At 38.2% G+C, this 21,622-nt stretch overlaps 2 protein-coding genes across 3 annotated transcripts; both read right to left on the bottom strand.

Annotated features, from left to right (window-relative positions):
- Window positions 1-3,629: 3,629 nt before the first annotated feature.
- Window positions 3,630-6,464, bottom strand: LOC137743877 (basic leucine zipper 34). 2 transcript variants are annotated; one of them, XM_088678946.1, is made up of 5 exons: window positions 6,353-6,464; window positions 5,443-6,124; window positions 5,197-5,287; window positions 4,948-5,074; window positions 3,630-4,391 (listed from the first exon to the last, which is right to left on the bottom strand). In XM_088678946.1, exons 1-5 carry the CDS (start codon window positions 6,456-6,458, stop codon window positions 4,189-4,191), a joined length of 1,209 nt encoding a protein of 402 aa, XP_088535072.1. In that variant the 5' UTR covers window positions 6,459-6,464; the 3' UTR covers window positions 3,630-4,188. The 2 variants fall into 2 exon arrangements, with proteins under 2 accessions (XP_088535072.1, XP_068339912.2); XM_068483811.2 differs by lacking the exon at window positions 6,353-6,464 and having other exon boundaries at window positions 5,443-6,282.
- Window positions 6,465-17,564: 11,100 nt separating this feature from the next.
- Window positions 17,565-21,257, bottom strand: LOC137743727 (glutamate receptor 2.8). The gene is made up of 5 exons (XM_068483672.2): window positions 20,984-21,257; window positions 19,189-20,432; window positions 18,754-19,066; window positions 18,257-18,654; window positions 17,565-18,178 (listed from the first exon to the last, which is right to left on the bottom strand). The coding sequence occupies exons 1-5, from the start codon at window positions 21,252-21,254 to the stop codon at window positions 17,786-17,788; spliced, it is 2,619 nt and encodes an 872-aa protein (XP_068339773.2). The 5' UTR covers window positions 21,255-21,257; the 3' UTR covers window positions 17,565-17,785.
- Window positions 21,258-21,622: the final 365 nt, after the last annotated feature.

Raw genomic sequence — 21,622 nt, forward strand, 5'->3', positions numbered from 1 at the left:
AAGTCTGATTTCACTGCTCTGGAAGTATTCATGACGTGAAGCTCCATCTTATTGCAAAGAGTATTACAGCCACCATCGAGGCAGCTACTGATGCTAGCCCCATCGACGAAGCTCAAAAAGCTACTACAATGATCTTCATTCGAAGACACATCCATGATACATTGTAGATCGAGTACCTCACTGAGGAGGACCCACACACCTTCTGGCTGACTGTTTCGATCACCAGAAAAATATTTACTTGCCTGAAGCAAGACATGACTGACAACATCTACGCTTCTAAGACTTTATGTCCATGAATGAATACAACTCTGAAGTTTGTAGAATCTAATCTCTGCTTAAGTTCTATAAAATGGACTTCACAGATGCAGATCTCTGAGAAAACCTACTCGACATTCCTCAAAACAACCATTGTCCACAAACAACGTATTTCATTTCAACTAACCGAACCAAAAATCAAGGGAAGTTAAAATGCTCAAGAACAAGATTATCTGAATGATATAATGTTAGTGTAGTATCTCATAGCAGAAAAAGAAGGAATCATCACCATAACAGCGCAGGCGTTGGTAAGGTAACTGTCAGACTTTTTAAGAAGGAATTCCAATTTGTTAGGATCTACTTTCGATCCAAGTATCTGTAGTGGAGCCGATGCTGGCTTTCTTAGCAGCGTTCAGAGAACCAGACCTACCCGTCTCGTCTGATCCGACTAACTCTGAATAAACTTGGCGACTTTCTTACCTTATAAAACCATTTACTAAACCAATCAACAAAGACCAGGAATACGCTCGCAGATTGAAGAACGAGTAGAAAATTTGGGTTCCAAGGTTTGGTTGAGAAGTTTATGAATAAAAATTAAAAAAAATGAAAAAAAAATGTTCCGCTGCCGGGAGTCGAACCCGGTAGATCAATATTCCAAGTTTAGTATTGCTACAGCGGATTTGTTAAAAGCTTCGTTTACTGTTTTTATTTAAACGTAAATTTGCAGTCATATATTGATTAATTTTTCTACTATCGGAAAGAGTTTATGCACATTTTTTTCTTCACATTTTGCACATCTTGACTTAATACGTGAATAAAATAGAATGTCACGTGAAGTATAAGGAAACTTATCTACATTATTATATTATTTGACAAAAAAATCATATAACGGTGATCCGTTTTATGTATGTCTTGTATCTTTATTTTCTTGTCCTAATATATAAACTCATACGATGTAGTCACGAGATTTTTTATATTAGTGCTCTAGAGCATCCGATACTATGAAAATTTTAACCGTTAAAATTTTAAATTAAAACAAAAAATTTACCCAAAGATAGAGGGGCTTGATGTTCACCGAAATATTTTTTCTAGCAGTCACGAGATTCTCTGTTCACACCCTTTTTCTAGTAGCACGGAAGGAAAGGCTTGATGTTCACTGAAATATTTTAGTTTTTTAGTGAATTCACTGGATTTCGATTTGGTTGACTGGGATTTCAATTTTCTTTTCCTTTGTGCTAATTGACAGGATTTAGATTTTCACTTGTTTAGTGGTACAATAACTGTAAACGCTGAATGATCAGGTCTTGTGTAACACTGTGACAGTTGGACTCTCACAGGCTACCATTGCGCTAGGAACTGAGGCAGGACCATTTAGAATCAGTGATACTTTGGCTTTTATGCACATGGCTCTCGAGTCTCCGTTCATTGATCGTGATTATTACCAGTGCTGGATTGGACTGAAATCACATTTCAAACGTGGAAGGGAGGATTAAAGTGGAGACTGCCATGCCGAGTTTAGACAAATCAAAACCGTAGCGTACGTATACGAAGACTGTAAGCAAACACACAACCCTACTGTGTACACAGTGCAATAAAGTAAGTGTCATTGTACCAAATGTGTGTTTGTATCCGCTTCTGTATTAAAGTACTCTGCGTTAAACCGGTTAATTTATGGCCAGCATGAGGCTCAAAGATCATATGTATCTTTAGCTTCAAAATCAAGCACATAAAGTATCTTATCAATAATCATGTGTTGAACTTGCAAATTTCCTGCACCATATATTGCTTTTGTGAAGTAATTTTCCTCTGTATCGATTCCGGTTAGCGCACAAGAGGCTATGAAAGATCCTAAACGGAAGAACAAATGCAACGAATGAAGAGATGCAAGACAAGTGAAACTGGTTCCTCTTCCGTCGAAAAATGAATTGGAAATTTGGAATGTAGATTTAGGAGTTACACTCTAAAGCAGATATTAAATGATACGGTTGAAAGATACAAAGCCATATTGGTGACAAAGAGATTTCTTAACAACTTAAGGGTGCGTTTGTTGCATCGGACTGTCTCGGACTGGACTAGCTGCAGGGACTAAGCTGAACTGGCTTAGACTAGACTAAGCTGGATTAACTTAGTGATGCGTTTGGTGTAGTGTCGAATTAAGAAGTAGGATAATAAAATTTTCAACATGCAATTCACAAATCCGACACCAAATTAGCACAAACAACTCAAATTGGGTCCAAACAGGGACTCTTTCTTCTTCTTCTTCGAAAATTACAAGCAGGGACTCTTTCTTCTTCTTCTTCACTGGAAATTACAAGCAGGGACTCTTTCTCCATGTCATTGTCCCTGGAGCCCTGGAGCACATTGCACATTGCACACTACACACACACACATAGCAATATGCTTGAAACCCATCAAACAATCAACACAACGGGTAGAATCCAATCAGTCCATAAAATTTAACAAATTGACAAACTCTAACACATAAACCTTAACTAAATCGCATTATACAACCTGCAAAAACTCAACTTAAATTCTGAAATTCAAAGCCTTTCAATAAACCCAGATTCCATAAATAAATAAAAAATAAAAAAACAGATGGAAAAAATTCAAAAGAACCAGAGAGAGTGAGAGACAGAGACAGAGAGAGGGTTACTTCGACTGGGATCGAACGGGGTAGGAGGAGGGGCGATTTAGGTGGAGGGCGACCACAATGCTGATGAGGGGAAGCAGTTCACAAAGATGAGGGTGATGAGGATGAGGATGAGGAAGTAGGGCAAGGAGGGAGCAGGGAATGCAGGGAGTGATGGTGACGACTCTCTCTCGCAGGTGGTCTTACGAGTCCGGCCGAAATTGGGGTTCTTGGCCAAGAACTCCTAACGAAGTCTTTAATCCCAACAAGTCCCATCTAATCCCATTAAACCTAATCCTTGTGCAAACCAAACATGAGACTACACTAGCAATTAGTCTAGTCTAGTCCAGTCCCCCCTAATCCGGTCAAACAAACACCCCCTAAGTTTTTTAGGCTAGTTGTTATCTAATTTCGACCTATTAGGTTTAGTGTCAAGTCGTCTAGTACAACTAAGTGAATTTAAGATCTAATCTTTGGCCCAAACTTAAATGGATGTTACCCGAAATAATGCAATATCATACAATTGTCGATCTTAAATACCAAGGGTTTTTTCTTTTTTTCTTTTTCATTTGATACATTAGTAGTCTACGCTGAATTCATTTAAGTAGAGAGAAAAAGATTTGAATTTGGATGCAAAAGAAAACACATTGGTCGAACCAATTTGGATAAACTAAGGTATGAAATTACAATGAATCATTCAGAACAAATGGCATATTTAATCAAAATTCAGATAAACAATCCAAGATGCATATGAATTTTGATATATTTTACAGTTTTTTTTTTTGAAAAAAATCAAATAACATTAATATTTGGCATAACACATTATTAGTCCGAAGGGGAAAGAAAAGCACAGAAAAAAGATACAACAATTAGACTCAGACATGACCACTCCTCCCCGGACCAGTTCTTCTTCAATGTTACAGATCCCTCCCTCCCCGCCAAGGAAAAAAAAAATCCCCAACCATTCTTCCAAAATTAATCAAAAGTTAAAAAAAAAAAACAAAGAAATCTGAAAATAATAATCTGAAGAAAAAAAAAAAAAAAAGGAAAAAACAAAGCCAAGTGGCCAACCTCCCCAACAAAAATAATTGATTACTGAAAATAAAAAAAAATGTTTTCAGCACCCTATCCAAGCAGTCCACGTGTCCATGTTCTAGCCTCCAATCTCACTACATTGTCAGGGGTACCACATATAACGCATATAAGTGGAAACACTTCACGTGAATGTAAGGCCAAAGTTAGCATTATATGCCACTATATGCATCTGCATTGTATATTATATCATTCACGATGCATCTTCGACTTCAGTTGGGAATTTGCTGCTCATTGTGATCCGTACAGACCATGATGTCTGGGTTTGATTGCTGCTGCTGCTGCTGCTGTTGATGCTGTTGATGCTGTTGAGCGTTTTGGTTTCGGTTTCCTTGGTTGTCCATCTTCTTTAGGGTTTGGTGGTGATAGACCTGCCTTAACCTCTCTATTTCCTTCTTTAGTGCCTCTTGATGAGCTGCAAAATGTCAAGTTGAAATAAAATTTGGAACAAAAACAAATTTTGGGAATTTGGATAAAATGTATGTTATTATTTGGTTACATGTAAGATATTCTGAACTACATTTATTTAAATTATGAAAAGAAAAATTCAAACTTGAATGCAGTAGAGAGCACACTATTCTAGCCAATTTAGCTACACCAGATGTGAAAATAAATCTTGAGATCAACACTCTTAATCGTATCAATGTTTAATAGAAAAACAACTAGTAGTAACAATTAGGGTTAATAATAACGCAATAGAATACAATTATGCTTCCACTTTCTCTTTTTTTTTTTTTTTTTTTGGGAAGGGATTAAAAGGTATTTCTAAATCAATACTTTTTTTTTCCTATTAAGGAAGTTGGACAGCGAAAGGAAAGAAAGGACTTTCGGTGATATTCCTATGAATTTGTTCTCCACCATAAGATGAAGATTGAGATAAAGCCTAAAGGGTTCATGCATGTATTATCTTCATATCACTAAATAAACACTAATTAATCATGGTTTATTAATTAAACTTATATCTTAATTACCATCTTTGAAAAGCTTGTCTTGAGCCAAAGCAGCAATCCGTTGCTTGAGAGCACTATTATCAACGTTTAGAATCAACCTTTGGTGGTCTAGAAATGCAACCCTTGGTGACAGCGCCGATACCTCCGACTTCAAATATTTTCATTAATCACAACACATACAAGTTTAATTAATTCAATTATTCACCAGACCAAGTTAATTACCAATGATAAGGAATTAAGCAAAGCAAAGTAATTGATCTTCTTGTATACCTGTAATGTTGTAACGCTGCGCTCAAGCTCCGAAATATATTGCAATTTTCTCACTCTCGACCTCTGTGCTGATTGCCGGTTTGCCAAAATCCTACAATCACAACCCAAAAATGTTTGTAATTAAATTAAGCTATCTAGTTATAATTAATGACATTTTGGCAGCAACCCAAATTTTTTGATTGTCCAAACCGTGCATGCATAATCTTGTAACAAAATTGTAAATTAAACACATTGTTGTGAAATTACCTTTTGACCCTCTTGGGGTCAGCCGGGGAGGTGGGCGGTGGCGGATGAGATTGAGCATTAGCGTCAGCCTCGCACGACGAGCTTTCAACCTCTCCGGGCTCCGTTTTAGGCTGCTGCTGCTGGTCCAAATGAAGCATCAATGGCTTCATGTTATTATTATTGCCATTATTAATATTGTTCTCGTTGTTATTGCTGTTCTGGTCGGACGGCGTGGACGGGTTGGACGACGAGATGGTAGGTGGCACGGTCACGGACATGTCGTCGGAGAACATGGACATGAGCTGCTCGTCGTCTAGTCTATCGAAGCCGAGGTTGTTGGTCGATCCGTGATGATGCATCATGGTGGCGGTAGGATTCCTGCATTCCTCGTCAAGTATCAACGGGGACTCGAGAAAGGCAATGGAGTCGCTTGCAGACCTCCGATGGGCCCCGCGCCTGGCGGAGGAGAAGTCGAGGAACTCGTCCATCCAATTGCACGACGAGGATTGTTGTTGTTGGTTCGGTTGGTTGGACGAGGGTTGAATTGCGGCGGCAGAAGTGGTCGTCGTGGTGGGGATGAAATTGGCCATGGCGGGTAGCCTTTGGTGAGGGAAGGATGGCCAATTTTGTGTCATGCTTGGTATTTTAGGAGGTAATTGTGCCATTCTCTCAATGTGACCTCCCCTCCCAAATATAGGGTACCCTAAAATATGTGTGTTATTAGAGAGAGAAACCCAAATCCAAAACCAGAAACCAAATCCCAAGGAAAAAATTGAAAAAAGAAAAAGAAAATGGAAACACCAACAACCAACCCAACAAACAACCTACAACTGCAATGATCCCTTAATATTTAGGGCAAATAAATCTCGGGAGTCCTAAAAAAACAGTAAAGAGATATATTAAAGGGAAGTGAGCAGGGCAGCAAGAGTACATGGGCAGCTGCAGGAGAAGCAGGAATCAGAATGCAACATGCAGCTAGCATAATAATCACAAACATAAATGAATGAGTGGCATTTCCTTTGGATTTTTGGGGACATTTTTTTAAGGCCCTGAGGTTTTGGAGAGGGAGGGAGGTGGGTCACATGGGGGTGGGGATTAGGGACAGCTAGCAACAGCTGGGGTGGGAGGGAGGTGAGGAGGATTGGGGTGGTGGGACTCCCTCCAAAATGGTTTCGATTCACTACAGGAAAAAGTATCCCACCACTGCATTCTCTGCATGGTTTATCAACCGAAGGAGAAATTTTTCAGTGTGATCATGGGGTGATATATCACATGTCATTAAGGATGGGTAACAGTTATGGTGGACGGGTAATAACGGTTATTTACCCATAACCGTTTATGTTCATACCCGCATAACTGTTTATCCGTTGGATAATTGCATAAACAGTTATACTCATACCCATAACTATTTATAAACGGTTAACCATACCAATAACTGTGTACCCATTTAACCATAACTATTTACCCGTTTACCCATTTTTGAATCCGTTTATCATTTTTTTTACTCATTTACCCATTTTTCATCCGTCTACATGTTTTTTTTTTAACAACTTAAAAATTAGAAATGATAAATTTGTCATAATTTTTGTTTTTTTTATAATTAAACACCATTATAGGTACATTTTAGCATGCATTTCCTTATTTTAATCATTTCAGTTATCATACAATTCCAATAATTGAAATAATAGTTTACGAACGATATTTTTTTGCTATACCCAAACAAGTCTTTAATTATAGACGGGTTTATCAGAATATGGATATCGTCGTAGAAAGGTCACTGCAGTCGTTTGCACTGCAGGAGCAAAGAGCAAAGAGCAAAGAGCAAATGGCTTTTTTTAGGATCTTTGCAAACTTGGTTGAAATCTCTATATATCTGAATGAACGACTGAACCAACATTACCATTATTTTGACCAAAATAAAAATCAACATTAGCATTACCCCCTCACACCTCGTAGCATTTCCAAACAAGACGTCAAATTCAAAACATTAAATTTCATTTAAATGGGTAAATGAATATCCGTTATAACCGCCGGTAATACTCATAACCGTCCATTTAAATTTCACAGATAAACGGTTATACCCATAACCATTTGTTCGTCTAAACGGTTACCCATAACTGTAACTGTGAACTTTCAATGGGCGGGTAATTGCGGTTACCCAAACTCATGGGTATTTTGCCCATCCCTACGTGTCACTATACAAATGGTGGGATATGTGTGTTAAAAAGTTAATAACTCAAAAAATAAAATTTTCCACCACTTATATGAAAACACGTGGTGTACCCTTCGTATTCCGATCACAAATTTCTCTAACCGAAGGGAATCAGCCCCCCCACGCCATGTGCCGATGTGACACCTCATCCTCCCCTTTTTCCCTCTCAACCCCATTACATTATGTGTATGGATAGTATTTCTATACTATATACTATATATGATAAATCTCAGTTTACTACCCTTAAGTTTCGTGGTTTTCAACATTTTTTACATGACGTTTTTTTTTCGTCCTAGAGTCATACCTAAAATGTTAATTTTGGGATAGTCTCATACATCTGTTAGTTTGGCTGTTAAGTCTCCCGTTAATTGATGATGTGACACCCACATGGACAATGACTGGGCACCATGTGTCAATAAGGGTCCCACGTGGATATTAAAAATAAAAAAAATTTAAAGTTGTCTTTTTCCCCAAACCTCAACCCTCCATCCCTTCTCCTTCCCTTCTCTTATCTGCACGCACCCAACCTTTGCACATCCATCATTCCCCTACCTCACCCCCCCCCCCCCGACGGTGCCGTCCAACACCATCGCTCACACGCCACACCCTCCCTCCTACTCTGCCACACTTACCGCGCCAGCCACATATTCCCCCTTGTCGTCGTCGAAGCCCCAGAAAAATCGAAAAGCTCAGCCTCAAGAGGATGGACAGGGAAGGCAAGGTTAGCCAGATGGTAGATCTGGTCAACCTCAAGCAAAAGTGGCTCAACGACGTCATGTCGGATGAGCTCGAATTTCGGCAAGCCATATGGTATATCTTGTCGACCTCGAGTAGATAGTAGATTTGGCCCCGCCTGTCACGACGATCCGAAACCCCTTTCGTTTTAGCCCTAGTGGCACCTTCCTGCTAGAACCCCAACTATTCAACCCGAATCTACGTTCTTAGGCCGGCTTGTACTGGGTCATCACCAGCAAATCGAAGTCGTACCGGACGTAGTTCAAGATTGGGACGTTGTCAGAGGCATAAGGAGAGCGAGGGGTGAAGGACGGGAAGAGGGTGAACCCTACGGTGGTGATAACAATGTCGACAAGGATGAAAACGAGGCGCTGTTCTCGGAGAAAGTACTGAATCAGGCGGGTGCAAAGGAGATAAGGGAGGAAGAAGGGAAGAAGGGTCGAGGGTTTGAGGAAGAAGACAACTTTTTTTTTTTTTTTTTTTTTTGTAATTTTTTAATGTTTGATTTTTAATATTCACGTGGGACCCTTATTGACATGTAGCGTCCAGTCATTGTCTACTTGGGCGCCACGTCATCAGTTAACGGGAGACTTAACAGCCAGACTAACGGATGTATGAGACTGTCCCAAAATTAACACTTTAGGTATGACTCTGGGATGAAAAAAACTTCATGTACCAAGTATTGAAAACCATGAAACTTGATGGTAGTAAACTGAGATTTACCCTACTATACATGTATCCTATAATTTAACGAATTGAAGCACTGAATACATAGTGTGTTTGTGTGTGTATACATATTATAGATATCACTTATGTATTACACTATGCATGTACAAAAGATATGTCATATGGATACGAGTTTGAAGTTGCTTGTAGTTGTAGAGCATTATTGAGCTTTTTTTATCCTTTGGATACAATAATGCTGCAAAAATCTATGGCACATATGGCCCATTTTTGTTAGTTATCTCACACCATTGACCAAGGTCTTGGGTATGAATTTTGATTGCAATCGATTTGTAGGATCTAATAGTTATGGGGAATGATTTATGCATTCTTTTAACTTTTTTTTGCCCTATTTTCTTATAATTGTTTACCTCAATTTGCTTTTTGTAGATATTTTTATTGTGATCGTAAAACCGCCTAATAGTATGATTTTGACAAAGACAATCAAGTTGTATGATCAATCCAAAGATATTATAATACGTGATATTAGTTATATTATATTCTAAAGTGTAACTATGATGCTTATTTATGTCATATAATACATAGATTAGTAGAGAGTGCTATCCAATACTAACATGTGGTGTGATCACAACATTGTCATGTGACTGTCACACCACCAATCAGGTAATGTGGCTAGACCAATGTTGTAACATGTTATATTTATTGATGTTAAATTATAAAGTATAAGTTCATCGTTTATCTATGCTATAACACCTGAATCATTAACACTTAGTAGTGATCATATCATTTTTATGATACATAAATATGTAATATTATTTTTTTTTCTGTAATGAAAAAGAATGGAACGTGACCATTATTATACGATCAAATGGCCATGTTAATTCACAAATTGTCGTGATTTTGAAGTATGTATGTACAAGTAATTAGGGATGTGGGAGACTAATTACATATATAAGAGAAGTCCTATATATTTGGGTATATAAAATACATATAGTGGAAGGATGTAGGAATTTAGAGAGGATGAGCTGTGAAAGGGAGGGAGAGCCTGTAAGAATCATGTCCTCCTCCTCCCATGTGAATTGCTAGTAAGAGTCCACCTTTGTTTGCTTTGTCTCCAAATCAGCCTCACATGGGAGGGTTTCAGAGTCCCCTTTTGCCTCTCTCTCTCTCTCTCTCTCTCTCTCTCTCTCTCTATATATATATATATATGCATGACAAGTTTCTTGGTATTTTCCATTATCTTATGTTGGCAGTCATGTTGGGTTTTTAATGAAAGTACTTAGGAGACACTAATAATGATTAGTGGAAAAGTTAGAAAGCTTGTTAATTAATTAAGTACTTGATCCCATAGTTTGTCCCATAGGTGTACCCCATCTACATGCATTAATTCATTTCAAATTTCACCCACTTGATAATGTACTTATAGAACACATAATCCTAATTTGTTCCACCATTTGTTAATAATCAAAAGTCAAATGTATCAATAGTTGTAATTCAGTATTACGATCTGGTGGTATTCCTCTTCACTTGTAAGTGAGAGGTCTTAGGTTCAAATCTCGTAAGTGGAGAATTCGATATCAAATTAGGTTGCTCATTATGTAGCTTAGTTGAACTCCCTCTCCTCTTAATGTAAAATATATCGGTGTACTAAAAAAAAAAAAATATCAATGGTTTGTAGCTAGGGTTTCCATCATCGCCTCCGCTCATCACGTAGGCTTATTCCATGATTAATATATAATTTTTATAACCGACCTATTGCTCTAATTTTGTAATGGACAAGTTTAAGTATAAACCTGTGAGTTCAATATAAATTTATTTTTCACCTCTAAGTGTAAATAAATTGTTGCATATATATATATATATATATATATATATATATATAAACTACATAAAAAAAGGAGAGTTTGAACAAAGAACAGTGAGTTGATGCGTTGAGTATAACCATACAACGAATATATGATAATCAGTGGTTTGCATGTGCCTTTCCTTTACCATTCACAGCTAAAAGAATTTCCTAATGTAATACAATAATAATCCTTTCTGTTATTTCGAATCCCAAAAATGCTACCGTACAGGAAAGGGGAGAACGGGAAGGGGGGACTGCAAAATACGAATACAAAGCATTATTGAACGTGGAAGGAGCGTTGAGGGCCCTGCCTGTTTTTTCTAGGTTTTTTTTTTTTAATAAAAACTAGATGGAGTCCACACAAATAGTAAATACAAAAAATTTAAAGAGAAAAAAATAAAATAAAATTATGAAAGAGAGAAGTTGAACAAAACTGTGAGAGAGAAAAAAAACGTGGGTACTTTTTTTCTGAGTTTCTATTTCTTTGAACCGGAGACATGACTAGACAAACTTAATTACATTCCTCATCAGCTTGACCATGATTAAAAATATGGGGTATTACTTTTGGTCCAAACTGTTGAAAGTTCAGAAAACAATGGCCGTCGAATTGTTATTAGCCATAAGTTCTTGCAGGCAGAGATATCTTAACATTAGATAAATTTCTCATGATGGAGTCAGATTGATATTTTGAATGTTTGATCATTTTGGAGTAGTGCTGCCTTTATATATATAAAGATGGTTTTTTTATTATAAATGATCATTAAAATTGACCCTCGTCATCAAGATGGTTCTTAAAATTAAAAATCAATCAAAGTAGTTTCTGAAAATAGGTGTTGCAAATCAATGTGGTTCTTCCGTCACAATTCTGTTTAAAATTCTGTTAAGTGATGATGTGACACATAAATGGGCCCTACAAGATTTACGGGTTTTTATCACAAATGATCCCTGAAATTGACCCACACCATCACGATGGTCCCTGAAATTGACTCACACCATAAATATGGTCTCTGAAATTGAAAATCAATCAATATAGTCCTTGAAAATAGGTGTCGCAAATCAATATGATCATTTCGCCACAATTCTGTAAAAAAAATTGTTATGTGCTGATGTGGGTTTAATAATTAATTTAAAAAGTTGTCAAAATACTTTTTACAACCACGTCGTTTATAATGTTGCAATCAATCACATAGCGTATGAGAGAAGCCTTGCGCCACAGGGCGTCATATCGCATTATTTCATTCATCTCATTCGTCATAGATTGATTCTTTTAGTTAACCAATCAATTCTACGTCAACACTAATCAACGGAACACGGTTCGTTATCGTCACTTTTCATTTATGTCGGTGGTAACCATATAAATGAAACATCATCTATGATAACCCATTCCAATTCCATATCTCATCCAAACTAGTATACAAGACGAAGAACTTCAGGTCTCGAGAGTAATCCGAATTTAATCTCATGAGATGAAAAGGTTTGAGATAGGGATCGAGGGACAGATCCGTTCGTGCTATATTCCTCCAATTTTAAGGAAGTGAATCCTCGAACCAAGTGATCTGCCACACTTCTGGCGTACGACAGATTGATTAGCTAGTCGCCAATGTATAAGGGTCGGCCACAGTAGTGGCGTTCCTGTTTTTGGGATAAAGGTCCATCGTACATTTGGTACATATCTTTGCAGGCACATTTGCAACGGGTATTTGTGATCTCGTCACTTTTGCTAGATCAGAGGAAGTGTTTGGTTATACTCTGACGATCTAGATTGGGATCGAGATAAGACATAGTAGGGACATCTTCTTAAGGAATGTTGACGTTCTTATCTCCCCCTAACGATGGGAAGACTGTCTCATAAAAGTGACAATCCGCAAAATGAGCGGTAAATAGATCGCCTGACAAAGGTTCTTAGTAATGAATATTAGAAGGAGAATCATAACTGACATAGATTTTCATCCTTCCCTGAGGACCCTTTTGTTCTTTTGTACATAAAGGCAGCGCAAAATGGCACATAGACCGCACAACCAAAGACGCGTGGATGCAATATGTCGGGTTCAGATCTGGTAACCAACTGACACGTGCTTTATAAGGATGGGTCATAACGGGCCTCTGGCGGACCAACATGGTTGCTTACAATATTGCATGGCCCCAAGTAGAGATCGAGAACTTTGGTACGTATGACCAATTGATCGCACAATCATTTGAAGGTGTTTAATGAATGCTTCTGTTGGGTTGTTTTAGGTATGAACATGGGACTGGATGTTTAACTTTAAAACCCAACCGACATGCATTATCCATCAAAAGTTTTCAATGTAAATTCTCCAACTTATCCAATCAAATAAATTTGATCAGATAGTCAGGGTGGTGAGCCTTGAGCTTGTTAATCTGAGCCGCCAGTGTGGAGAATGCAGCTTGTGGACAACAGCCACACTTGTGACAAACGTGTAGAAGCATCAACCGATACTATAAAGTATCTAAATAGTCCACAGAGTGGTTGAATTAGTCCACAAATGTCCCCTTTGAATCCTTAGTAGAAAAGATAGAGGGTGCTAAGGTATAATACGTGTCCAGGTATGATTTCTTTACTTCTGGTAAAAGGATGCCCAAAACGGTGCATACGAATCATCCAAGATATCCCAAACGTACATACATAGAGAAAATTCCTTTAGAATCGTAGGCTTCTGGCCTACCACATAGTGGGCCTGAATGGGTATATCCATTTTTTAAGCGTTCCATCTTCTTTAGAATATGCATTTTTGCGATATTCGTAGGAAGTGCAATATGGTAATATGCTAAGGAATTTTACTCTATTTTTCTACATTGGTTTCAATATGGTAATAATACTCTCAACTATCCTTAAAGCTCAAAAAGGGCGTTTCCAGAACGAGTGAGTATAAGGCTTCCCTTTTATGGTAAAATTAGTACCGTTTGACAATACAGGACAATACCATGCCCCGCAATCAGGTTGGATAAGCCTGAAAGGTTGTCAGGGGATGATTAGGTATGAAGTTAGCATAGAACCAGATAGCTAACTTTCCCACAAAACATACCTAAGCATGAGTTAATTGTAGTCACATGTGGTAGTTTTCGTTAATTAACTCTTTATTCGAGAATAATAGTGACATCTAAACACCAATCTTAAATCCTAGAACAAAATAAATTATTCATAAAATAAACCAAATATACAAGGGGGTTCGGCTAGTATGGCCTTCCATGTCAAATTTCACTCTTCCAAGTGTGTTAAGTGGAGCAAAATTAGTCTTATAGATTGACTACAGGAATGGTACTCCTCAATAACATTGGTAAAGGTATAGAAAAATGCATAACCAATGATCTATTCCGTCAAAACGGAGTTAGATTCTGCAAGGTTAAGGTTCGGAAAGACTATTCCTTATTCTTGAAGTTTTAGGTGCCAAGGATCATGCTCCAAGCATGATACCACCTCTTGGCAAGCCCAGATTCTACCATAGGTTGTAAAATAAACTCGAAATTATGTTGTATGAGAGAAAGACAGACCCAGACTTAGGTTCAGTAGGCTCCAGCCGAAACTGGAGGGGTCTGTTCGGTAGACCTCTGCTGAAGTAGAGCAGTACCATTCTCTCACAAGTGTGGTAGTAGTCAGATCCGAGAATTTGGTGAACTTCTGCTATCTATATTGCTACTTCAGGAGCAATTTAGATATAGAAGGACGAGAAAGATTTTCTTCCCGTCAAAATTTGATCGGATATAAACTTCAGAATTGTACCTATTCATGGACGTAAAGGTTTCAATCATGTTTTACTTCAAGCAAGAATTCATCTTTGCATGATTTGAAACGGTCCATAGCGAGTCAAAGAGCCATAGAGTCCTTGGCAGTGAGGTACTTCCATTTGATATGCTTCAGGCATAAGTCTTCGAATGAAGATTATAGTGGAGGCTTATTCAGCTTTTCCACACCATAACTGGCTACAGTGAATTTGCAACTAGTCGTAGTCAAGCACGGTGTCACGTCTTGTATCCACATAAAGTAGTTTCTTGTTCAAAACTTCCAAATCAGTGAAATCGAACTTTTTACGGTTCGACAATACACTGAATGGCAGAAATAAGAATGTGATTGGTGTTTTAGGAAATAAAATTTCCATAAACATCAACGTTAGAACATTTAAGTTCTAGGACATGGTTTGGTTTAAATGGATTTAAGCATGGAGAACTTTAGGTCTTAACATGAGTGTTGCGCGTTAAGAAACTTCAGGTTTCTATGGCACTTTTTCGAAACTTCGAGTTCCCAAGTATGAACGTCAAGTTCATAATTTGTCACATCCCCGCCTAGACCCCCATCACATCCCTAGCTCGACTCCACGTAGCACGATATTGTGCACTTTGGGCCCCGACAACGCCCTCATGGTTTTGTTTCTGGGAACTCACACGAGAAAGACCCAGTGGGTCACCCATCATGGGATTGCTCTAGTCTAAACTCGCTGAACTTCGGAGTTCCGACGAACTCGGAAGCTAGTGAGCTCCCAAAAGGCCTTGTGCTAGGTAAAGATGAGAATATACATATAAGGCTTACAGGATCCTCAGATCTGGGCGATGTGGGATTTTACATAATTCCTGCAAACAAACGTAATATATACAAAACAAAAATATATAAAGCAAGAGATTATAGTGGGTAGCTTCGGGACCCTTTGTGTGAAAGTTTAGGGAAACGACCCTAAAAAATATATGGAGCTTCGGGTCCAAAAAAATTATTATTGTAATTGGCTTGGCTACGGGCCAGCGTGAAAATTTGGATTAATGGAACCCAGGCCCAAATATGGGCTAAGAAAGAAAAGTGAAAACCAAATCCCCATTTATAGGGTTTAGGGTTTCATATGGGCTAAGTAAATAGGCCCAAAAGAAAAACATTTTTTTTTCACGAATTGGACTACAGGTCTAACTGGAAAAAAAATGGGCTTAAAGCCCCAAAAAATGGAGAATGAGCCCAAGCCCAGAATGGGCTATTTGGCAGGCTGCTGATGCAGCAGGTCTCAGAAAAACAAAACAGGCCTTGAGGTCTTAAGCCCAAAAACTGGGGCTGTTTATTGGGTGTGGGCCGAGAGAAGTAAAGGCCCAAGGCCTCTTATGTAAGATCCGAGCCCATTTACGATGGGTGAAGGGTTTTGTTGGGAAACAATGGAGACCGACGGTGTCATAGGGGACGGCAGCGAGCATGGATCACAAAGGTCGAGGTCATCGTCGTGGAATCTCAAAAAACAAGACGGCGGAAGACGGCTGGGGAGGTTCCAAGAATCGCAATAGGAGTCGACCGGAAAAATTGATCTCCAACATCGAGATCGACGATGGTGGATAAATTTTGGTATCACCACTGTCCTGCAATCACCAAGATTTGGTAATGAGTGCGGCCGCGAGCACAGTCCTCGATTCCGTCGAGGTGCAGAAGGCTAGACGAAGAAGACGCCTAAAACAACGTCGTTCTGTGCTAGGGCCAGGAGCTACGTGGCTCAACTGGGTTTGGCTCAGTCATGGGCTGCAAGCCGTGGTGTAGACACACACTAGCGCGAGCTTGGTGCTCAAGCACTGGGCTTTCATAGATCAGGCCCAGTCTAAAGTAGACTAGGGCATGTAGGTCTATTATGACTTCTAGGGTTTCAACATCTTTTTGTTTTTTCTTTCCTTTTTCTTCTTTATTCACACATATTCAATTCACATAATAACAATATTATGGATATAATGCATAAACAATTTATGTAGAATCTAAAATTCGTAAATTGTAAAGTTGGGTCATGCATTATGGTGAAGGTTTATACAATCAAGGTTGAAAAAATATTGAGATACACACCGTTGTTTTAGAAGAACCTGGATTGCGTGATGAATATAGTGAACGGGTTTGTAGGAGTTCTTTCTTCAATTTCGACTTTCATCTTCAAGGTTGTATCACGTTCAACATAGAAGAGAAATAAATTGAATCAATAAAAGTATATGAATTGAAAAAATTCAAAATTTAATCAATTAAAATAAGGGAACTTTAACGAAAAGCTCCCGGTACTGTTTACTTTAACAAAAAACCACATTTTTACACTAAAAAGTCAATCCTGGTACTATTCTCTTTATACTTTATTTTGTTTTTATTATTAAAACTCAAAGTTTTCATGCCATTTTCATTAATTTTCCTTTAAAATAATTGGAACGTAATACTCCCCTGATTGAAGACGAATAAATTCTCTTTAGCACAGCTTGAAGAGCGTGCTGATAACGTATTGTCGCCTATATTTAGTAGAGAGGTGCGGCAAAGGGAAGAGAAAAAGATTGGAGAATAGACTTGAGGAATTGTGTGTTAATTCTCCAGTCCTTGTGACTTTATTTATAGTAATAAGGAGGGAAGAAACTTGCTCTCCAAGTAATACAAAGTCTATTAGGAAAGATCTTCTAGATCCCAAAGGATTCCTATGATATCTCTACCTAGGATTTACACAATCACATATTGATAAGAACCTATGTCATATATATATATATATATATATATAGACTGCATTGTGTTTACCAACTTTCTTATATATAATGGTGCTGATCATGGGGACATGGTGGTGAAGAAAATGATGGAAGCCCTCTGCTGGTTCTTGAGAATCAGACCCTTCAAGTAACAATTCTGCGGAATAATAGAGCACAATCTACTTCGAATCGTAAAGCAATACATAATGCACAACTTTAGGGACTTTGACTGATGATTATTCTTTTTCACAAAACTAACTGATGATTATTCTTTTTCACAAAACTATGTTACAAGTTTCAGTATTAAAAAACACCATGTTACAAGTTACAGTGTTGATTCTATGGCATTGAATACGAGCCAACAGATCGAAAAGAAAAGAAGAACTCCTCACTAGCCAGTAACGTGTTGCAAAAGGCATCAATGTCTAGACTTGAGCCTGCAAGGCAGATGCATTCGAAGGATATGCATGACTTTCTTCATTAATATCGCTGTCTCTTCTTGAGACCCTTCTGTTTGGATTTCCCCATCGTTTCATTACATCCAATATTAACTTCCAGCTGGTTTTGTGTACAAGAATTGATTTACGAATGCGAAAAATGTAAACCACAAGACCAATTGTCGATGTCCCCCCTGTGAGTACGAATAGTACCCAAAAGCTTTTGGGGCTTAGACTAGGATTAGCACCATCTGTGTCTGCATCCAAGCACTTCAGAGAGGCCAGCATCTTGTTCTCTAAAGTCCGAAGGTCACCCCTTTCGGTTACCTTTAACATTGCTTCCGTTACACTAGGAAGCAACATAGACCCTTTTGGAAATACCTGTAGCATAAAAGCTTAGTTAATATATGGTTACTTGAATGCAGAAGAGATTGACTGGGTGAAAAGCTAGATAATTACAAATCCAAATCCTCCAACTTTGAAAGTCGGTCCCGCTTGCATAAAGGCTTTGCAGTATTTTCCAAGGAATATTTTTGCGAAAGGGGCTTCGAGAAAAGCAGCAGCAATTACTTTACTTCTGAGGGCTAAGGCATATTCTTCTGTGGAGTTAAACTGCATAATATTGTTGTGGGGGAAGTGCAAGACTTCCGTTAAATAGGCTGAAACAAAGGATGCCCTACAATAACCAACCATGGCGTTGGTTCGCAGCAGTGCATCAACATCTGCTACGGTAGGTTCAAGCTGCTGGACAGTGAGCAGGCTGGCAAGGTTAGCGGTGTATGTCTGTGTGATGATTAGCGCCATAAATAGCCAAACCACCATTGCCATCCGAGACAAATTGCTATGCAGCTTATCTCCTTTGCTCAGTTAATCAAATAGAAGTTGTATTTAGACAATTTAAAAAAAATAGAGAGGAAGAGAGTGAAATTAAACATCAATGCGGGTTAAGAATTTACCTTGTAAGGAGAAGAGAGTGGTGAAAGATAGCCAAATCAAGCTTCCTATTTGATTTAGCACAGAACCTTTAAGTTCGGGACAGTAGTTTCGCTCTATCAGCCATACAACAAAGCCATTGTAGACATTGATGGCTCCTATAAGTGCCCACATTGCTTTTGTGAAGGGTTTCATGAATAACCAAGCTTTGTTACTTGTTTTGAACCTGACTGGAACTATCATTATCAATCCTGATTCGGTATAGGGGTGTGTGAATTCTGCGTGTTCATATCTCCGGGACACTATTGCTACATCACCAACTACAGCATCAAATTTCTGCATGACAAGTTTGATTGATCTTAATTATTCCATGAAATTAAACATCAAATATTGGCATGCAATTTGGATTAATTAACCAACTACATGAAGAGACTAACTACAGAAAGTAAATATCTTACATGCAAATGGATTTGCTTCACTAAAGAATCATATGTTCCTTCGAAAGGAAATAACTCGTAGGGAAAATTGTAAGGCAGCTCATTTACGGTTGCTTTGAAGAGATCTATTGCAATTCCACTGAAAGATAAGTTATTTCCCAATGGATCTTTCTTCACATTTACATACTGTTTGAATGTTGCTCCTGTCGGCACACCAATTCTCAGCACGTTTGCATTTGTTGTTGGTACAGCCCACCCTTTTGGAGTATACCAAGGCCCTCCTGGCCAAAAAACTTGTCCCAAATTTCTCATAGAAGATCTGTTAGTAGCACCTTCACCGATAGTCTGTGAGAATCCTAATCCATCTGACCAGTATCCAACTTCTCTGTAACTTTTTCCATTCACATTGATGATTTGAAATACATGTTGTGGAGCTAATTTTTGGTCATTGAACTTAATTCTTCCACTTAAGCCATGAAAATCGCTTCGTAAAAGTTTTGCCAACAATTTCCTCCCTTTGCTGTTTTCTGTCATAGCTTGAGCCACTGCCCTTGCAGCATCATAAGCCTGTGCTGCAAAGATTCCGGGCTCATTGTTACCGTCTTCAGGATGTTCCGTGCTAAACCTTTTTCGAAACCTACGATCAAAATCCTTAAATTGGTTCCCACTTTCGGGGAAGTAGCTCTTGACTCCGATGATCCCTTGCATTGAGGAGATGGTGGAGGCATTAAAAGAGTGGACAAGGCTTGTAATAGGATCAGTGGTGATCCATACATAATCCTTTTCCATCATCTTCATTTCTTTTGCCTTTTCAAATAATTGCACCGCCAATGGCGCAGACAAATGCACAACAAAGACTCTACATTGGTCATTTTGAATCTTCTCAAGCTCTGTGATTAATGAAGAAGAAGCAAAAGGAGGGAGAGCTACCAGACGGCTAATTTCTGCACCAACTTGTCTCAAGGCATCAGAGAGGTGAGGTAAGACTTCATTGGCTGAGGAATCTCTATCTCCGTAAATTACAGTGACTTGATGCCATTCCCAAGACTGAACTATATCGGCAATTGCTTCCATTTGTTTCAACTGGTTACGAGAAGCTTGAACCAGAAAGGGCCACATCTCAGCTGCCCACATTGGATTAGCCTCAGCAAATGAAACAATTGGGGTATGAGTCTCACTGCCAACCTCAGCTACTAGTGATGTCTCTTCCCATGTTTGAGGTCCTAGAATGGCTTGCACTTTTTGCTCGTCTATAAGACCTTTAGCTGCAGATTGATAAAATGGCACATCTTTCAACAGTCAATTACTTACCTTACTATTGAGTTTTTTCAAGCTAAAATTAAAAGCAAAGAAGAGAGAAAAATGAATGCATATATGCATGATACATCGATCCCTATATGCATTAAAATTCCTAGTTGAAGAATATACAATTATATAGCTTTTGATAGGGCCGGTCTAGAGATTTTTGAGGCCCAAGATGACATAAAAAATTGTGTCCTCACTTTATATAAGAAAATTATTTTTTTTCACATGTAAGATATCGATAAAATTATACTTAGAAAAACACTTCAAACTTAATAATTTAGAAACAAGGATAAACTAATTTATTTTGTATCGTGAGAAGAAACAAAAAAATTCCAGGTTTACAAGTAGATAGATAAGAGTTTTGTTTTCCATTCTCCCCTCCCCATACTATTTGCCGTTGTAAAAAATAAAAATAAGGGACACTCCGGCACTTGGGCTTCGGAGTGTCAGTGCAACATAGATATTGCCTTTATAAAAAATAAAAACAAGGAAGGTTAGAAAGCTTAATTACCTGCAAGAGCTGCCTGCGAGGGCTTCCTCTGAGAGTTTCTTACGTGCAGAACCAGTCTCTGATTCCCAGTGGTATCAAAATGATCATCCAGTGCCATTTGAATTGCCACTCTCTCTTCTTTACCAATCCGAGAACTGTTGTCGATAATAGCACCTAGTATTCCCATCCCGGGTCCATTCTCGATTGTATTGGCCTTTCCAAATGTTGTAATTCCTTCCCTAAAACCTGAAACTGTGATCAGGAAATAAAAAAGAAGAGCAAACTGAGACATCCTTTGTTGTTTTTGTTTTGAAGAACGACTTCAGAGCTCTCTTCCTATTTATATGGACAAGATTCAAGAATGCTGCCATACGTTTTACTCGGTCAATGTTAAAAGATTTCCTCCTTTTTCTTGAGTCATAAGTCAGCACTAAGACTTAATCAATACTTCGGTCTTTTTTCCTTGCAGGAACATATATACATAATATTTCTGCCGTATGGTGCGTGGAATTAATTCAACTTCTTCTTGGCCAAAATTACATCCTGTACACAGCTTAAAATTTCTAAATTTGTTCTTTTTATATCTTTGTTAATTAAACTTCCAATAACTGATATGAATCATTAAGTTACTCATACACACGCGTAGTGTAAATTTTTTCA

Source organism: Pyrus communis, chromosome 11 (assembly GCF_041283825.1).
Source record: "Pyrus communis isolate YQ-2024b chromosome 11, ASM4128382v1, whole genome shotgun sequence".
NCBI classification, from domain to species: Eukaryota; Viridiplantae; Streptophyta; class Magnoliopsida; order Rosales; family Rosaceae; genus Pyrus; species Pyrus communis.